Source organism: Sturnus vulgaris, chromosome 4 (assembly GCF_052056855.1).
Source record: "Sturnus vulgaris isolate bStuVul1 chromosome 4, bStuVul1.hap1, whole genome shotgun sequence".
Taxonomy (NCBI): domain Eukaryota; kingdom Metazoa; phylum Chordata; class Aves; order Passeriformes; family Sturnidae; genus Sturnus; species Sturnus vulgaris.
This window is the reverse complement of record NC_142246.1, coordinates 7,676,237-7,694,677: the sequence shown is the minus strand read 5'-3', so window position 1 is coordinate 7,694,677 and position 18,441 is coordinate 7,676,237. Positions and strand designations below refer to the sequence as shown.

Genomic DNA, 18,441 nt, shown 5'->3' with positions numbered 1-18,441 from the left:
GACCTAATTAGCTCTTTAGCTGCTACTGTTCATGAGAACAAATGGATCAACTTTTAATCTCAAAACTATCCCTCACAGCTGCCCACTGAATCGAAAACATTTCTGGTGTAGGACTATCAATAAACGAGAGACTCTTTGCAGAGAGTTTGAACGCATAAACCCCAAGGCCAGCTCCAGGAACAGCCAGTGCCATTTGGCACTCACTTCAATACCCCTATAATTTCAGGATGAACTTTGAAACGCTCAGATACACAAAGCAGTGACACAGATCAGCGTACCCTACACCTTGGACCCCTCGCTGAGCTCATGCTGGAAGGCTGCAAGAGCCCAGTTGCCATCAGCTGCATGAAAAACACAACAGCTGGCACATCACCACTTCTTTCCACACAAAGAAGTCACAGCAATTGGTACGTGCCTTCCCATTAAACTGAAGCAAAATCCCAAAACGGTCCTTGTTCTGTTCTTCCGGCAAAAAAACTGCCTGTGTAGTATTAACCCTGGGTGATAATTCCATTCCTTGCACAAGGAAACTTCGGTTCTTGCTCCTGACAGATTGGGAGAACTCTCCCCTCCCCTTCCTGCACAAACCTGATCAAACATTAGCAGCTCTCTATACAACTCTTTCAATGCACCCAGACAGCCTCAGCAGCTAACTAGTGCAACACAAATCCCAAAGAGCCCAGAAATTGCCTTTTTCACATATACCGTGTGCAGACACACACGCACACAAGCCAGCTACAGGAGACAGGATGGTTATCAGAATTTCTTAAAAGTTAAATACCGCTGTTTCAGTTGGGCTGCTCTCTAAGAAAACAGCCAGCATTACTTGACATTCACAAATCGTACGAAGTAATATCTTTATCTGAATACTAATGCAAATTGGACGGGCTTTTTTATATTGATGTCTATTCTGTGGCTGCTGAATAGAGTGACCGCATGCTCAAGGCTGCAAAGGAGTTCACTGACCTCCCTAATCATCTCTGTCATAGCCCCTGAATGACATACACATTCAATCCTGCCTCGCCTCTCTTACTTTCATTCATAAAAAAAGAAAAAAAAAAAAGAGAGGGAGGGGGGAAATTTGACATTGTTCTTCCTGCAGCCCCGAGAACGGGAGAGAAGAGAAACTCAGCCCAGATGAGGCCCCTGGTGTTTTTAGTTTAGCTTCTATTCAGCAACAGCCCCGCCATCTGCCTCCTTCCTGCCAACAGCCGAACACCTCCCTGCGGAGATGTTAAAACCTGCACCCCCTCCACCTCCGCTAATAGCCAGTATTCATATTAGCAAACATACACATACCTCGAGAATGCCTCCCTTCAATGTGTGTTTTATGTAGCTGAGTATAGGCACAAAGCAGTAGCTGTTATAGCCTTCACAGCCCCGTGTGGAGAATTAGATCACTGGGGAAAAATCCTTCCAAGCCCCTTTATGGAAAATAAGGCCTTAGACTGTAAATGCAAAGCCCAGCGAACAACAACCCTCAGTAATGAGCCAATACCCCATGGCCCATTTGACTAGGAGAAAGAATTTGCTTTTTCCCATTCAATTCAAAAAGACTGAAAAAGTAAAATGTGTTTTTACTTGGCTCTGAAGGTTTATATTCTTTACAGTTTCTTTTGCACAACCTTTCCCCCCCAGGTCGGACAGGCAGCGGGTGCCCTCTCGGTGACAGAGCCGCTGGCTTTGGCACAGAGCTGGGGAAGCAGCACTGGCTTCACGCTTCCCCACGCACGTGGAAGATGGTGGGACAGCCACTGGCACTGAAAAACTCTCTCTCCCCTCACAGCCCTCGTCCACCGGAGCTTTCAACAGCCCGCAGTGATGGGGCAACCCAAAAACATTGCTAGGTGTTAGGGTTGGCGGGAGCCGTCCTGGTTCAGGGAGGAATCCCACTTCCAGGGAGCGGAGCGGGAGATGACAGTGCCAGCTCTGCTCTGGAGAAAGCTGACCCAGAGGTAAGAGCCTGTCCCGAGGATCTCCACGGGAGCTCCTGGAAATCCCAACCATCCCTCACTTCGCAGTCATCACCAGAGGGATGTTTCCCCCGTGTCACCTCCAAGCACGCCACTTGCTGCAAACAGCGTCCCAAAGCTTTAACTTGCAAAACTATCTCGGAGCACGGGAAGGGTTTAGCGCCACTTTAACACATTATCAACCCCAGCTACGGACTGAAGGTGAGGGTGGAAGCCCAGGGACTACTGAGGCAGCCACCGAGGCTGCTCCTCGCCCCCAAGGGATCGAGTGTGCCTGAAGTGACAGCACCAATATGCACTTCAGGCTAAGGCAGAGAGAACTGGGGACACTCCGCGTCTGTCACTCGCACCCCTGCGGCCAGCACAGGCTGCGCGCTGCCTTCCACACACCGACCTCATCTGCTCTGACCAAGTCCCTGCGATGTTGCCCCATAAATCAATTCTTTTGGCTGTGAAAAATGAGCCAAACGAGTTACACTAAGAATCTGGTGTTTTATTAGGACTTTCTTGAAAACAAACCCAACCCCCGGTGTGATTTATAGCTTTAACCAAAAGGGGTATGAAAGTAATGCCCCCCACCCCCCAGGCTCCACGAAGTCCATTTATTCCCCTGTCACTTTTTTGGCAAACAGGCTTCAAACCCTTTCCTGAACAATGGAAACTTTCTGCCGGGTACATGCAAAGCGGATGACGGGGGGCTGCGAGGGGGCTCCCTTCCATTAAAGAGCTTTGAAAAATAAACAGGGACTCAGGTAGCAGCTGAGGCGGATCAGAGAGACACGATGATTCAAACCCGCCGTATATTACTTGGAAAGAAGAAGAAGAAAAAAAAAAACCTCCAGCTTTTGTCCGACGTGTTAACTTTTTTCACTTGCAACTGCAGCGCTGCCACTCTAGGGGAGATGGTCACCGGCTCCCCCGAATCGCAGTTCCCTTAGCACAGCCGCTTATTCAGCTGCAACCCACCTTGTGCCTACCCGGAGCTGAGGCAACTCCACTTTCGCTCCCAAGACGCGGATATAAATGACCTTTCCCTACTTTTCCCACCCGCACACACGCAGGCGGAGCATTTCCGATGTGTGCCGAAGATGCGCCGCTACACACGCACGCGAGCATCTTCCCAGCTGTTACCCACCGGGTGACATGCGCTGCCTCCCTGGGAGAGGGCTCCTGGCAGACAGGGATCCTCTTAAAAGCACTTTGTCCCTCCTGAGCGCCCCTGAACTACCCCGAGCCACGGCGAGGTGGAACCGCCCCGGCCCCGCGTTCGTAACTCCCGCTCCACAGCCGCCGGCGGCGGTCTCCATCCATCCGCCCCACCGCGCTCGCTCAGGGACCGGGACTCCAGCGCCGAACCCGGCCGGGCCGGAGCCGTCCCCGCAGAGCACGTGTGTGCGCAGCCCTTACCTGCCGGCTGCCCGCCGCTCCTCGCCGCCGCCGCCTTGCCTCCTTGCCGCCGCGCCGCCGGCATCCCGCCGACGGCCGCCGCCAGGCACAGGCACCAGACGGAGCCCCAGGCCGCCCGCATGCCTCCGGAGCGGCGCCGGGGCAGCGCGGCCGCCGCCGCACCGCCCGCCTCAGACATCCCCCGGCCGCCGCATGCTGCCGCCGCTCACCGCTCCGCTCCGCCGCCGCGCTGCCGGGACAGGGAGAGAGGCGTTCAGCGCGGGGAGGAGGGCGAGAAATCCCCCCGCCCCCCGTTCCCGCACGGAGGAGGAAACAGTAAAAATAATAGTAAAAAAAAGGCGGAAAAAAAGTGGTGGGAGCAGTAAAAAAGTGCACGGAGCCGCGCCAAGCCGTGCGCCGAGCGGCGGCGGGGCGCCTACCTGCGCAAGCCCCGCGGCCGGCCGCGCACCGCGCATCGAGGGACGGAACGAGGGACGGAGGGAGCGAGCGAGCGCCCGCAGGAGCCGCCGCTGCCGCCCGCCCGCCGCCGCCGCGGCGCTCCTGCGTCTGCTCAGCGCGCAGCGGGCGCGGAGCGGGGCGGCCGCGATGTCCCCGCCCGCCGGGCCGGACCGCCCGCCCCGCCCCGCCCCGCCCCGCCGCCGCCGCGGGGAGCCGCGCCCGCCCCGCTCCGCTCCGCGCCCCGCCCGCCCCGCTCCCCGCTCCGCTCCCCGCCCCGGTCCCGCGGCCGGGACCCCGCGGGGCTGCGCCCGCCGAGCCCTCGGGGTGGAGCGGCTCCCGCTTCCCACAGACGTGAGATTAGAATTGGCGCAGCGCTCCCAGGGTGGATCCTGAGTGGCACCGCGCGTCACCCGCGTGTCCCGTTCTCCTGGCCTTGGAACAGCGCGTTTTCTGGAGAGAGGCGGCGGGAAGGGGGATCAGTGGGTTGGGGACAGCTCTGTGCGTGCAGCACTTCGGCTCAGCCTGGGACTTAAGCAGCAAGCACATGTCCCATTCACCCATTTCCCCTGCATGGCGCCACTCCGTACCCCGAAGTGAAGCCGCCCGCTTCCAGCGCCCTGACTTCGCTCCCCCACACCCGTAATCGCTGTGGTACATGGATGGGAATAATCACAGACTCCACGCCACTCTGCGTGTTCTCTTCTGCCAAGTGGACTAGCTCCTTTAATAAAGTCTGACTGAATGGGTCTAGTCACATTTGCAGTTACCATTACCATGATCTAGTCGCTGTCGTAGTTATGGTTCGGGGTACTGTGGTCATCTCAGAGACCCCCGACACTGCCGAGTTGCTGAAGTGACACGCATCAGTTACTGCTGACAGCGAGCTGAGCTGCCTCATACAGAGAAGTCACAGCTCTGCTTTAATCCCACTTGACACAGCAGCTCATTCGCTGAAAATAGACGCAAACATTATCAGAGCTGAAAATGCTCTGCAGAAGGGGCCCAAAAAACCCAACCTGCCTAAGAGTCAAGGGGAGGTTTTTAGGATCAGAAGAAAGCCGGGCAGTGCGGAGGTTTGGCTTGCAGCGAGGGCGAACAGCGGGGATCGCTCCTGGCCGCCGTGGAGGGCTCGGAGTTCGCGCTGTTGTCGCTGCAACCGGGATCTGTCTTGACACCTTTATCAGGCACAGAGACTCTGACATCTCAATACTGTGGCATTGTGTGGGGAAGCATTGAGACGGGGCTGCGGCGAGGAAATCCTACATGTCAGCGGAGACCCTCGCCAGTGACACCGTCGGTTTTAAATGAAAACAATGGAGGGAAAAGCAGACGTATAAATAAAATGTGCTTATTTCACCGTCACAGAGAAGGCTTGGCAGCATGTCAAACTGCACGATGTTTGCTCTCATAACTGCTGTGCTGGAGGTGCCAGAAAATCACTAAAAATTAAAACAACAGCAGCATAATTATAACACTGCACAAGGAATTGTTGGCGTCATTATTTTGAAGACAAAATTGCAAAAGCAGAGCCAAATTCTGCTCTCAAGTAAAGCCACCAGGGTAAGATTGTTGTAGCATTATTATTCCTATCGCTAGTAAGTTTTAGTATTATTACTATTACTACTCCAATTTTCCAAGAGGAGAGCAGCAGAGAAGGACCAGGAGCTTTCCTAGGTCTACAGATAAAATAAAAATGTCTGTGAGAATTCATAGTAGTTTTTCACACTGTGGCTGAATTTTTAAAGTGCCACAGTGATTGTTCCTTTCTGTCAGGTGAGGGCAAACACTCTCCTGGAGTAGCAGGATGGAAACAGCAGACCTGAACCCAGAGAGTTTTAAGGTTGCTGGGAGATGAAAAGGTCTGCACCGTGGATCAAGTTAGCTCAGCCCTTTAATGGTTTTGAACTGGTTTTGATTTGGAAAAAAAACAAGAGCTTATAACATTTGGAAGCCCTTTACAACAGGAAATCAAATGGGTATTGAGATAGTCCTGTTTGAAGGACTTCAAGGTTTGCAGTTTTCCCTACAGCAGGATATTTTTAGGTTTCCCATTTATTAACCATGCAGAACACTTATGTGGTATTGGGGAGCACAGACCCGATTAAGTACAGATTTTTTGATGCTGCTATGTCACTGTGGTGGCCACCGTAAGAGAGCCCAGGATGTAGTGCTGTGCAGCAAAAACTGCAGCTCTGGACTGTGTCTCAGCCACTTTCTTACTATTAAAAAAAAAAAAAAATCTATGTACATAGGCTAGTAAAGCCTGCACAACACAGTCGCATTTATTTCAGCACTGTTATGCCATGAGCCATATATTAGCCCCAAAGTTTTTCTTCCCCCTCAGGCTAGGAGCATGCACCCCCCTCCACGCAGGGATACTCTTTCTGCCAACATGTTTGTTCTCCTTTTACTCTTTATAAGAATTCGCTTCCCAGAACTTTATATTTGTTTATGCCCTTAATATCCAAAGCTGTCTGTGATGAAAATCAACCCCCTTTCAGCAGCCTAGGGATTGTGAGTGATTGCCCTTTTCTGAGTGACTGTCTCCAAGCCTGTCACTGTCACACACCTCCATCTGCCCAGACCCCACTGGGGGCTCAGCCACTGACACTGGCTGCCCTGGGACAGGTTTTGGGGAGCCTTGCAGGCCCTGGGGGCATTTGCATGGCTAAAACCCCTCCTTTCCTCTGTGCCTCTCCAAAGCCCTTAGAGGGAGGCTACTAATCTCTCTCTATGAAAGTGCAACCTGTTGATAGTCTCAAATTAAGTTAAATGAAGGGTGCTGTCAAAAAAACTGGAGCAAAATTGGCTCCATGTGTGAATGCTTCAAGCAGTTCCTTCTGCCTCTCTGTCCAGGAGATGGGGACTGGACAGGCTGTCAGATGCTTGTCCCAAAGCCTTTGGGACTGAGGCTCTCTGGAGAGGCAGGAAGACAGAGGGGCTTTATTCATGCCAATGTCACTCTTGGTGACATTGCTGTCAGAAAGTGTGCAATCACCTCCCTTCCCCTGCAATTCCCCTCATGCAGAGCTCTCCCCATGCACATCTGAGCTGTCAGATGAAGCATGGCAGGCAGGAGGCTCAGGCACCAGTGCTGGGCTCAACAAGGATCTTGCAAGAATTACAGTGGGGACTGGTGCCCCCATACATCTGATTCAATTCCTGAATCAATACTGAGTTGGAGCAGAGCAATGACGTAGGTGAAACTTTAATTCAAATTTTAATATGCTGGCAAGTTTGATCAGAGACTCAGTCACATGAGCTGCTGAATCATATCAGGTTATGTACACACAATAAATATTGCCAAATATTTCTTATCAAAACTGGGTCTTGTTAGCTGACTTGTGAGCCAGACTGAGTGTTGTGGCCTCACAATGCTGTAACAGGCTGTTCCTTCAGCCCAGCTGAATGCTACGAGCTCACATGAAACTGAATGGAAATATTGGTTCAGAGATCAGTATCAGTGTGCATGAGTAGAAGCCCAAGCTGTTCACCCTTAGCATTCAAGGGTTAAACAGCATCAGTGGATGTCAGCACTGGGGTACATTTTCCAGAGCTCATGTCACTACCCATTTATATCAATAAGGTGCATTGGAATGGCTAAACCGCTTTTTATTAGCTAGCCAGCCCTTAGAACTGCAATTCCAGGCTGGTTTATTGAATTTCAAGCTCAAAAGTCATTGTTGCTAAGATTAAGGATCCAAATGATTGTCAGGGTAAACATTGTGAGCAGTCAAGCACCTTGTGAAGGATCTCTCTGTGCCTGCACCCTCTGTGAGCTGGTTGCAACACAGTCTTATCCTGTTGGATTTGTTTCCCACTGGATGGCATGGAACAGACAAGGAATAGAGGGCTCTGCAAGGAGTGAGTTGTTTTACTTGAAGTGAAATAAAAAGGAACAAGTGAACTGGAGAGGCACGCTGGATCTCTTCTGCAAGAGCTGCGTATGGGGAGATGTGGGCAGAGGTAAAATAATTTGTCAGCCTGGAAAGCAAAGCAGGCAATTGGAGAAAGTGGGGAGAAAAAAAAACCAAACAAATAAACAAAAAACTGGAGCAAGCCTGTGGAGGGTGTGAGAAGCAAGGATTTAAAATTAGACCTTGAAATAATGCTGACTCAGCACAGCAGCTGTGTGTGTGCAGCCAGGGCACTGCACCAGGGTCACAAGTGGCTCTCAGAGGTGTCACTGACCACCTGCACTGGCTGGGTGCTGCCTGTCCTTGGAGTAAACCAAGGCAACGTGCTGGAGCCTGGAGGGGACAAGACAGAGATCACTGCTGCCTGCCAGACCTCTTCATGCCATGGCCACATAGGATATTTCAGGCAAATTCGTGTGCAGCAGGGTTGCACTTGTGGCTGTAGCAAGGCACCTCACTTTGAGGGGCATTTGAAATGTAGCCACAGCCTGTTTAATCCCTTACCAGCCTGTGCAGACTGGTGCCTGTAAGGAGAAATCACACACTGCCAAGATGAGCTTCTGGGAGTCCAACAGCTGCCCCTCAAGTCCTCTCTCCTGGATGTGGCCAGAGACCACCAAAGGGCACCACCTGCCTGCTGCTGCCCATCCACCCTGACTGCTCATCTGCAGCAGGGGTTACAGAAACTTCCCTTTTCTGCAGCCCTTTGGAGCTCACACACATTGGACTCTTCTCCAGGTCCTGGCCTCATTGTGTTTCCTGGTGTCTCTCCTTTCTCCAGGGGTTTTCCCCTGTTCTGCCCCACTCCAAGGTAGGGAAAGGGATGCGTAGTGAGTGGCATGGGAGCTTTCAAAACAAGCAGCCACATCCTAAAAGAAATACAAGTTCAAGTCTTCCCTCTGTTAGGGATAGCAGAATTGTGGCCAATATTAGTCATTATTGCTATGACTTTTAGGCAAGCTCTTTCTGTGGAAAGATTGACTTACCTGGGAGGAAGCTCAAATATGGGGACAATACAGCTCAATTCTGCTTTAATACAAACTGCATGCTCTCTCAAGCCAGTGCTGACACAGTGCTGTGTCTGACACCAGCCCCACCACATCTAGAGCCTGATTTGTATGGCTGTCTTCTTGCAATTCCCATGGTAGTTTTATTTTTCCAAAGGGCACGGTGTAAGCTCTGCTCTGGGTGTATTCTGCTGCAGAGATACAGTGGGTGCATCAGACATGTATTAAATAACATATTACTATTATATATTAATTATTAAATAATTACGTTTAACATGTTAACAATATTGACAGCATATTAAATATACAGGACATATTACAGAATTGGGTGACTCTACAGCTTTTACTGGCCTTTGAAATAAGAAGTAACAGATATATGTATTCCAGATTCAATGTGCATGTCCAGCACTCTGCAGAGGAAAAGCAATTGAGGGTCTTTACAAACAGAGATAATCCTGTAGGGGATAGTTAAGTGCTATTATCCTTGTGGTACCCTCAGTCATTCCAAAGCCCAGGAAGGAAAAATGTCTTCCCAAATATCAACTCCTGGTCTGCAGCTCGGCTTGTGGGACCATGTCCAACTCTGTCACAATAAAGTGATAACTGCCTCAGGGATCTTGTGCTTTTGCAGGAATGTGATCCCCCTCACGCAGCGTGCTGCATGTCCAGATCAAACACGATGAAGAATGCAACTTGTGGTCAGGGAGGTTTGGCCTCCATCAGCCTCCAAAGGCCTCTGAGTAGTAATTGTGGCATAAATCATTTCATTCACCATTAAGGGAAAAGCATTTGTGGTGTGGAAAGCAGCCGTTGCATAAGAAATTGGATAGGAGGCAGGTAGGCATTGTCTTTAAGACATTTCATGGAGCCAATGCTTTTAATCAGCAAGGGAAATGTTTGAATGTTAATAGAACTAACAGTGAAACCAGAGTCGTGTTTTGACAAGCATTTCCAAACATTCCAGGAACACTGTGATGCTCCAGCAGCCTCTTTCCTAGGGAGGGAATTGGTTGCTCGAGTTGCAGTGCAGTTTGCAATGTTCAAAAAGCCTTTCCAGAGGAGCTGGGATGTTGCCATGGGCAGGGGCAGGTGGTGTCCCCGTGGTACTGAGAGAGGTGGGCAAATTAATGTTTTTAATAAATGAGAGCACTTTCTTCCTAGGCTGGACAAATATCCTGTAGGCTTCTTAGAAGAGAAGTGAACTCAGTGCTGGGAGCTTTTCCTGTGATAGAAATTCTCTTCCTTATTATCCTTTTATATGAAAAAAATTGCTCATGATACACTTTTCCAGAACATGGTGATGGCTCTGTCCTCTACTGCACTTTGCCCCAATTATTTTGCATATACTTTTAACACATTGGCTCTATCTGTTCTGAAAGGAAGCCCTGACTCATTTAAAACGTGACAAGAAAATTGCTAGGGAACAAGTGTACCTGGCCTGAAAGCCCTGCATGGATTTGACATGCTTTTCACAGCTAATTTTGCTTTAGGTCAATGGATCAGATGAATCATTAATAAACATTTGGAGCCCCTGGGTGCCAGGTACCGCTGATCCTGAGCACCTTGTAAAAGATTCACCGACAGGTCAAAGGTTTTTATTTGTGGAGAAGACCAAAGGCTTATCCCCAGATTTGCCATTAACTGTGAGACTCTAGAAACTCCCCACCCTCTCTGAGCATCTCCTCTCTCTGTGACACTTTGTTGCCCATATAGGCTGAAAAACTCACATGATTTCATGTGAAGTTAGCAAACATCTGAATTAGGAAAGTGATGGATCTGAGCTATGGTTGATAAGAACAATATGCCTCCAAAACCTGACTTTTTGCACTTACATTTCTTCTGATGGTGCTCTCTGCTGAGAGTGGAGGGATCTGGGATGCTCAGCTGATGAAGGGGGGTTGTTTTTCACCCCTTTTTATCAGCCTCCAATGTTGCTTTTTGATGATGGAAGGATTTGAATGCTTCCCTGTGGTGTAGGGAGAGACAGAACTCCACTGACTCCATGGACACTGGATATTAAAAATGCTGGAAGTGCCACAGTTGGGTCCAAGGCAGGAGTCCCATGGTCCCTGAAGGCTTCACTTCCCCAAACTGGAGCCTTGCTGGAGGTCATGATATGTGGCCTTCATTTCATACAGCACCACTTCCCATTTGTGCACCATCATTAAATCCAAAGATCACAATTTCATTGCAAACCCCACTCAAATATGTTTTCAGTGCTAGGGAAAGGTAAACATGCTTCTTAAAACATTTTTACAGCATAACTCCAGTCTTCCTTTAAAAAAAAAACCAAATAGCCAGAGTAGCCAGTGGTTTTTGGTCAGTGATTTTCAATCTTTTTCATTTGCAGAAATTTGACATTTTTTTGCCAGCCCCCCTCATATAGTTAAATTGAAACCTACTGACAATATGCCTATTTTTCTTGTGAAGTTTTGTAAACCATTCAGAAGCCAGTGCACCCCAAAGACCTACAAGCTGCAGTGAAACAGATTGAAAACTGCTATCTACTTATTCTTCTGTAACTAAATAGGGTGGATTTTGCCATATATTGATGTGAACTGTCTGCTTCAGTCTCTGTAGTATCTGCAATCTGTGGGCTTTCTAGTCTGGTGGGACAGACATTTTCTCCAAGGCTGAAAGCAAATATAATTTAGAAATTTTCAATTATTTAGTAATGTCCCTATGTGAGTGGAACAACAGCTGTAACTGGGAACTATTATTAATGGACAAAATCAAGTTACTCCTCTTAATCACCAGTTTCTGAACTTGTGGCAATGAGGGGAAAAGAAACTTTAAATGAATCAGAATAATAACAATAATTGCCAAAATGCTTAATGTAATTTACCCAGAAATTTTTTCTTAGTTGTTCATGGTGGGCTCATGGGAGGCAGCAGCAAACAGCACAGATCCTAGGAATCTCTGTAGCTGGAGAGAAATCTTTATTTTCTGTGTGGAAAAATGCACAAAGCTGGGCACTTTGGAAGCAATGACAAGGAGGTGGCTGCAGTATCCACTCTGTCTCATACAAACCATTTGATTGTGACAGCAAATTTGTGTCCTTCTCCAAATTTTAGGCGTAGTATTAATCACTCGCCATGGTAAGACAAAAGCGTTGTATATTGCCAGGAATATATTTGCTCCTCTTTCAATTGAGAGCACAAGTAGGAACTTGGTTTAAAAGGGCATATTTTCTCTGTGGCTGTTGATGCCTCAAACCATAGAAATATAAAAATATTTGTAATAGTTTGTGTCTTACTAGAGAGTGGAAGGGGGATAATCACTGTCAGGCTGATTTCTCTGCAGACAGCTGTGCAGCTCGTAACAAGGGATATCTGCACATGTAAAAAGGATACCAAAATCAAATTATCTGAACTTTGAAAATATATTCTTTTCTGCAGATGACAGTGCTAAAGTTAACCCGGGAGCCAGAGAGCACTCTGTCTGCAAAGAAAATTAAAACCACTATTTGCTTCCAGCCATATGACTGGCTCATGGGGTAATAAAAAAGACAAGGACACTAGAGTAAAGTTATAATTTTTTCTTGAAGGCTGTGTGAAAAATTTTCAGTCACTTCTTTGCCAAAATAGTTTTGTAAATACTGGAGACGCTTGATTTTATCCACCCTGAATTCATCAAAATGTTGAAGCATGTTCTCACAGGTAGCCACAGATAATCTGTGTAATCTTGAAATGGCTTCCAGCTTTTAGAAGTTTACATTAAGTAAAGATTATCCAATTATAGTTTTCCTTAAAGATAAGAAAGATAAGGTTGATGGGGAGACATGCTAGATGACTGAAGTATGCTGCTTTTATTTCACACGTTTTTTGCAGTATGCTGTGAGAAGATTCAAAATTAAAGCACCGATTTCAACTATGCAGGAGTGTAAGACATAACAGAGTAATGAAACATAAACACAACAAAAGATTACAATCGTGGTCATCACTGTTGGTATCTCAAACACATTTTGGCACTATGGATATCATCCAGAGTTATACATTAGCTTTCAAAATGCTTCACTTCATGTTTTTATTTCAGCCAATAAATTACTGGAGGCTTGACTCAGCCACTTGAAAAACAAATGTTGACTTTTCAGGAAATTCTAAGCATTACTGGAAGGTCTGAAGTCTGATAAACAGCTGGTTATGGATCATTTTGTAGGAGGAATATTGTGTTCAGAGAAATTAAAAGAGCATTCGGGAGTTTGGTGGCAGGAAAGGGACTCATATACTAACTTGGGAGTTCTCTTGGTCTGTTACTATGTGTGAAATATACTGTATTTGCTTCTACCTCACTTCAGCTTTAAAAAAATACTCCTTTCATAAGCAGGCTTGGACAGATTTAAGAAACCAGGTGAATATTGGTCCCAAGAAGACCAAACATTAAGTTAATATCCATTAAGTTAATATCCATTTCAATTGTATCAGTAAGGTATTTCATGGAATGATTTGAAAAATAAACATTAGTGTAATGTATCAAACTAGTAATAAAAACAGTTTAAAACATGGTGTTGTGGGTTGTCAGAATTAATCTCCCAGCTGAAAGCCAAGTAAAAACCTACCTACAAGTGGAAACACAGGATATACCTTAGGGAAAAGGTGTTGCTCCTGAGGATGCTTGTTCCCAGCTGGCCAGGAAGGCCAATGGCATCCTGGTGTCAACAAGAGTGTGTCCAGCAGGACCAGGACAGTGACTGTCCCTGTGTGCTGGGCACTGGCGAGGGCACAGCTCCAGTCCTGTGTCCAGTTCTGGGCCCCTCACAACAGGAAGGGCATTGAGGTGCTGAATGTGTCCAGAGAAGGAAAATGGAACTGAGGGTCTGGAGCACAGATTTTATGAGGAGCAGCTGAGGAGGCTGGGGGTGTTTAGCCTTCAGAAACTGATGCTGAAATGCCAATTATATGCTCAGGCTGGAGAGTGAACAAGGAAAATTCTCCAAATCAGTGTCTTGCAGCACTTTTAACATCATAAGTGTTTGGGTTTTGGTTTTGTTTTGTTTTGTTTTTTCTGTGGATGATGCTGGAAAACTAGAGATCTTGAATTTAACTGGTGTAAGCAAAATTTTCAGGATGAAATTAATTTTGCCAAGATGCTGTGATTTTGGGGGAAAAAAAAAGAGAAAGATTTGGACTTTAGCTTCTTCCTTATCAAAGATACTGGAGGGAGGAAGACTGAAAAAATGTTATTTTTTCCTCTGGTTATTGTATGCAAAAGCCACTTGTCCTTATACTGGCTTCTTTTATTCTGTTGCACTCAATCTTTTTCTCTGCCTTCATTTGAAATGCTTCAGCCTCACCTGTGTGTTTGCAATGACCCACGTGAAAGGGAATAGAAATGTTGTGCCATTTTCACTCCTGCAGACTAATGTTTATACAAATCTTCTGTGTTCTGTGCTCTGACACCCCAGATCACCACTGGCAAATTCAACTTAGAAGTTATTTGTGGGGAAAAAAGTGGTAGAGGGTATTGCCTGTCCCCTGGCATGAGGAGCTCAGGGGTGTCTTGAGGACTGAGAGAGGATCTGGGGAAAGAGCTGTGGGGGATTCATGCTGAGTTCTGCAGATCCAGAAGCAGCAGGAGAGATCATGCCTTGCTCAAGTCAAACGTGGTACTTTTGCTCTGGTACACTTGCTGTGGTACTTTCTCTTTTCTGTGTTTCTCTTCTTGGTCTGTATTGTAATTTTTAGTTCCCAAGGATGTTAAACCTTAAAGGGAAGGCCTGAGGACTGCAGTCCTGTGCAAAGGCAATGAAAGGAAACCTTTCTCTTTCTCAAAGCTCTAAGTGTGGCCTTTCCACCGGGGCAGAAAATGCAAGAGGTGAGCTCCAGGGAATTTGGGCCAGAGTTGGTGCAAAGTCAGTTTTCACATCTCACCTCTCCATATTCACAGTGAGTCTAGAAATTGCCAACAGCAACTCTATTGTTAATTCCAGATGAAAGAGTTTGCAGATGGAGGAGCTGAGCTGAGGGTGAGCTTCTCAGAAATGAGAGAAGGTGCAAGAAAATGTGGAGAAGTTGAGAGGGTGCTGGATGGAGTGAGGGTCTCTGCTTACATATTCTTCACAGGGATCATTTCCACTGAACAATGCAAGGCTTCACCTCGGCAGTGCAGAGTGCCAAGGGAATACCAGAGTTCAGCAGAAATGCAAGGATTGTAAATGCAAATGTGAGGAGAACACAGGGCAGGCCAAAACCTCTATGGTGCACAACTCCATCATGAGTGTGGGATTCTTCAGGGTCTTGCAAAGGAGCCAGCGAGTCCCTGTGAATATGAGGTGTCCTTGCCCACAGATCTGCCTCAGGAAGCAGAGTTGTTTTCTGACTCCCTGCTCTGACCTCCTTGGGATGCTGTGAATCTTCTGAACAGGAGAGGGTTTGTTTGTCTGCAGTTATTTTTCTCTGAGGCCTTTCCTCAGGATTTTGTTAGCATTGCAAATTCCCATTTCACAATCTGCATTCTTCCAACAGGCAGACAAAGGCGTTTGAAACCAGCTGCATTTATCACAAATGCTCGATGTGGATGAAAGAGGGCTGGATGGATCCTCAGGGCAGGGGTTGCACCATCACCCATCCACCCTGGGGGAGCAGCTGATTCACCACAGCTGAGGATCTGCTTGGTGGAATTTAACCTGGGGAGGGTTTGGTGATGATCTGATCAAAGGCAGCCTCTGCTGAGGCTGATTCTAAAGGCTGAAGGATCTTGGGACATGCTCTCCTCTTCCTCAGGAGATGCTGGAGCCTGGCTCAGCCTGCTGCACAGCAATGCTGCTGCAGATAAAAACCATCTGCATACTTGGCAGCCTCTCCCCCGTTGCATGTCCACCCCTGAGGCAATCGCTGTCCCTTGGATGGCCTGTTAGACCAGGTTTAGGCAGGCTGATAAGATTAAAGAGGTGAAGGAAAAGATAGGAGTTTGCTCAAGGGCCATCCTGCAGAGCAGGGCTGGGGAGGACTTTGCTCCCAGCTCTGTGCCTGGGCAGATGGGTCCACCCCAAGGGATGTGGTGAGCAGGAGCAGGGAGATTGCTCTAGCAGCTGGGAGCAGGACTGCCTCCATGCAGACATGTCCCTGGGGGTCCAGCAGGTTTTAAACTCTCCAGCTAGTTGCAAATAAGCAACTACAAGTGATGTTTTCAAGAAGCAGACTGGGTTTTGGGTTGGTTTGTGTTTACCCAGCTGTGCTACAGTCACTTCGTTTTAGCTCTGAGGGCACTGATGGACAGTAGTGGAAACAAACTTTAAAATTTATTATTTCCTTTTGTCTTCAGCTTCTGCTACCCACTTACAAGACTGAAGAAACTGAATCTGGATGCTTCCCTCACCATTGGGTACTTGAGACAATTTCTTAGTCAGTCCTGTCTGGCTTGAGCTGCTCTTTGAATGTCTCTGCCTTTGAGGAGTGTGTTGCAGCATCCCTATCTGTGTTTCCTTCCAGGTGCCTGGTGGCAAGATAACCTCTGCAGAAGTTCTGCTCTCATTTCTGGCATGTGTCTGCTGTATGCCTCTCCCTTACTGGGTTATGCTGGAGTCCCAGATCTGATGAACTCTGAGAGTCCTTTGTGCCATCACTGTTGTGGCTGAAGCATTGAGCAGATCAATCCAAACTGTGTAAGTTTAGCAGCAGCCAGGTTCAAAGTAGTGACAAAAGCCACCCAAAGAAGAGGTGTGTGGGTATTTACTCCACTATGCTTTTGGCTTAGACTGCTGCTAATTATATGTTTAAAGCTGCTTCAAGGTATGTCTACAGGTTATCTCTTCTTCAGCAGAGCCTTTGATTAACTTCTGCACTGTCTCAAATAAACTCCTTTAGTCAGATATATCATTCTTCCCAACGAGTTTGCATCCAAAGTCCTTTGGCTGGCTCTCTGGACCTTCAGAGGATTTTTTCTGATTTTCTACCCATTTGTTAACAAGGGAATAACATATGAACTGGAGCCTGAGTGATGGTAATTTAAGCTGTAGATTTTTGAGGCTCAAATCTTGGTTAACACTGCTGTGCTGACTGTGGATGTGATTTCCTTCCAGACATTCCTACTGAGCTGCACATTGCTGCCAAGATATGTAAATTGCCTCACTTAGATTCCTTTGCTTTCTAACATCACATTGAGTTAGGCATTACCTGGCTTCTCATTAAGTTTGCTTTTTTAAAATAGCTAATTATTTAACTTCTTTTTTTGCTGATCTGGACAACATTTTGAGCTCTGTTTACATGTGAGTACAGCTCTCATCTAAAAGCTGTGCTGCTAGTAAAATCTGAGTGATGCAGGGTGCTGCTGCTGAGCCACATGAGCCCTGTGTTATATCTCTGTATGCTTTTTCTCCTGATGAAGTCCTGGGCAATGCCAAGGAGGACAAGGGAAGAAAAATAACCTTGTGTGATGTCAGTTGCCTGTGCGAAGGCATTAAATGATGCACTCTGCACCTTGATATAAACATTAGTAGTGCTCCTTCATTCTGCTGGCATACAGAATGGAGTGAATCACCACGATGGCATTACCTGAGACAAATAAAACGTATTTAACAAGTCCTTCAAAGCCAGTGACCTCTGTAGACATGCCACAGTCAGGACTGCTGGTCATATTTTACTAACATCATTCCTAGAGAGAAGTGTCTCTTTCCTTAAATAGATCAGCTGACCTTAGGGAAAGAGGCTGGAAGAGTAAAACCCCAGTAATGGTTTATGGGTGGAGCTCACAGGGAAACAGCCCAGCCAAGCACCTCAGAGCCTCAAATGGAAATCAGTTCAATCTACAACTGACCTTGAGAGATTGTTCTCCAAACCCTATGTTGCAAAAGTGTTAGCTGTTCTTGACAAAAGGAAGGTAGATATTTGATTACAAAGCTTTTTCTCAGTTGTTTAATTAAGAGAATTAATGATTAATTTCATCAGCAGTTTCTGGGCTGTTTTGTCGGTGCCCTGTGGCTGAAGGACAGCAAAACTGTTTGAGCCTTTGGCTGGGAACAGCCATAGTTTATTGTGCATTTTGCTTTTGTCAGCATTTCCAATAATTGAACCAATTTCTGATAGGAATTACTCACCCTCCCTCTTCACTCAGCAGTCAATATTTGCAGCAGTCAGTTTTCTTTGGTACACTGATACTTTCCTGTTCATTTGGATCCCTCTGCTACATCTGGGCCACCATGGTTTGGTTCTTCAGAAGGAAATAAAAATGCAAGTCTGAGGATGCACAGATGCCTTAAAGGCTTTGCTTTTGGGACTCTCCATTCTTCAGAGGCTGTGGATCTGCTTGGAAGATATGTCCATATGCCATTTGTAGCCTGTGGAAATTGTATCCTTAACTTCCAAGTTTCCAGAAAGTTAATCAGTGTAAGAAAGAGTGCTGAAATCTCTGTTTTACTTTGAGTTCACCATTATGCCCACCTCTGAGCACTTTGGAAACTCCCCCCCTGATAAAAACTGAAGGTATCAGCCCCTGGCTCTGTTGAAGGTCTGTCTGTAGAAGTGTCTAAAGTTGTACCCCATCACTGGCTGCAGTTTGTTCTCATTGGGGAGCATGAATCAGTCTGTCTCTAAGTGTATAAACTACAGCCTTGTATCCAAAAATACATTTGAAGAGTGGGATGTATTTCATGCAGTTTTGAGTGGCTACAGGTAGGCACTTTATAGGGGTAGGCATCCCCTCCAAAGGATTGGGACTGGTGTCCCCCACAGAGTAACTCACAGAGCCCCTCAGACCTGATGG

The 18,441-nt window shown here is 47.1% G+C and overlaps 1 protein-coding gene across 3 annotated transcripts in view; it reads right to left on the bottom strand.

Moving 5' to 3' along the window:
• FGFR3 (fibroblast growth factor receptor 3) overlaps positions 1-3,558 on the bottom strand; it is a 54,580-nt gene extending 51,022 nt beyond the window's left edge. For all 3 annotated transcript variants that reach the window (XM_088163025.1, XM_014895227.2, XM_088163026.1), the window contains exon 1: positions 3,381-3,558. In XM_088163025.1, coding sequence (XP_088019151.1) covers positions 3,381-3,558 — 178 coding nt within the window. The remainder of the gene's footprint in view (positions 1-3,380) is intronic.
• Between the last annotated feature and the right edge of the window lie 14,883 nt (positions 3,559-18,441).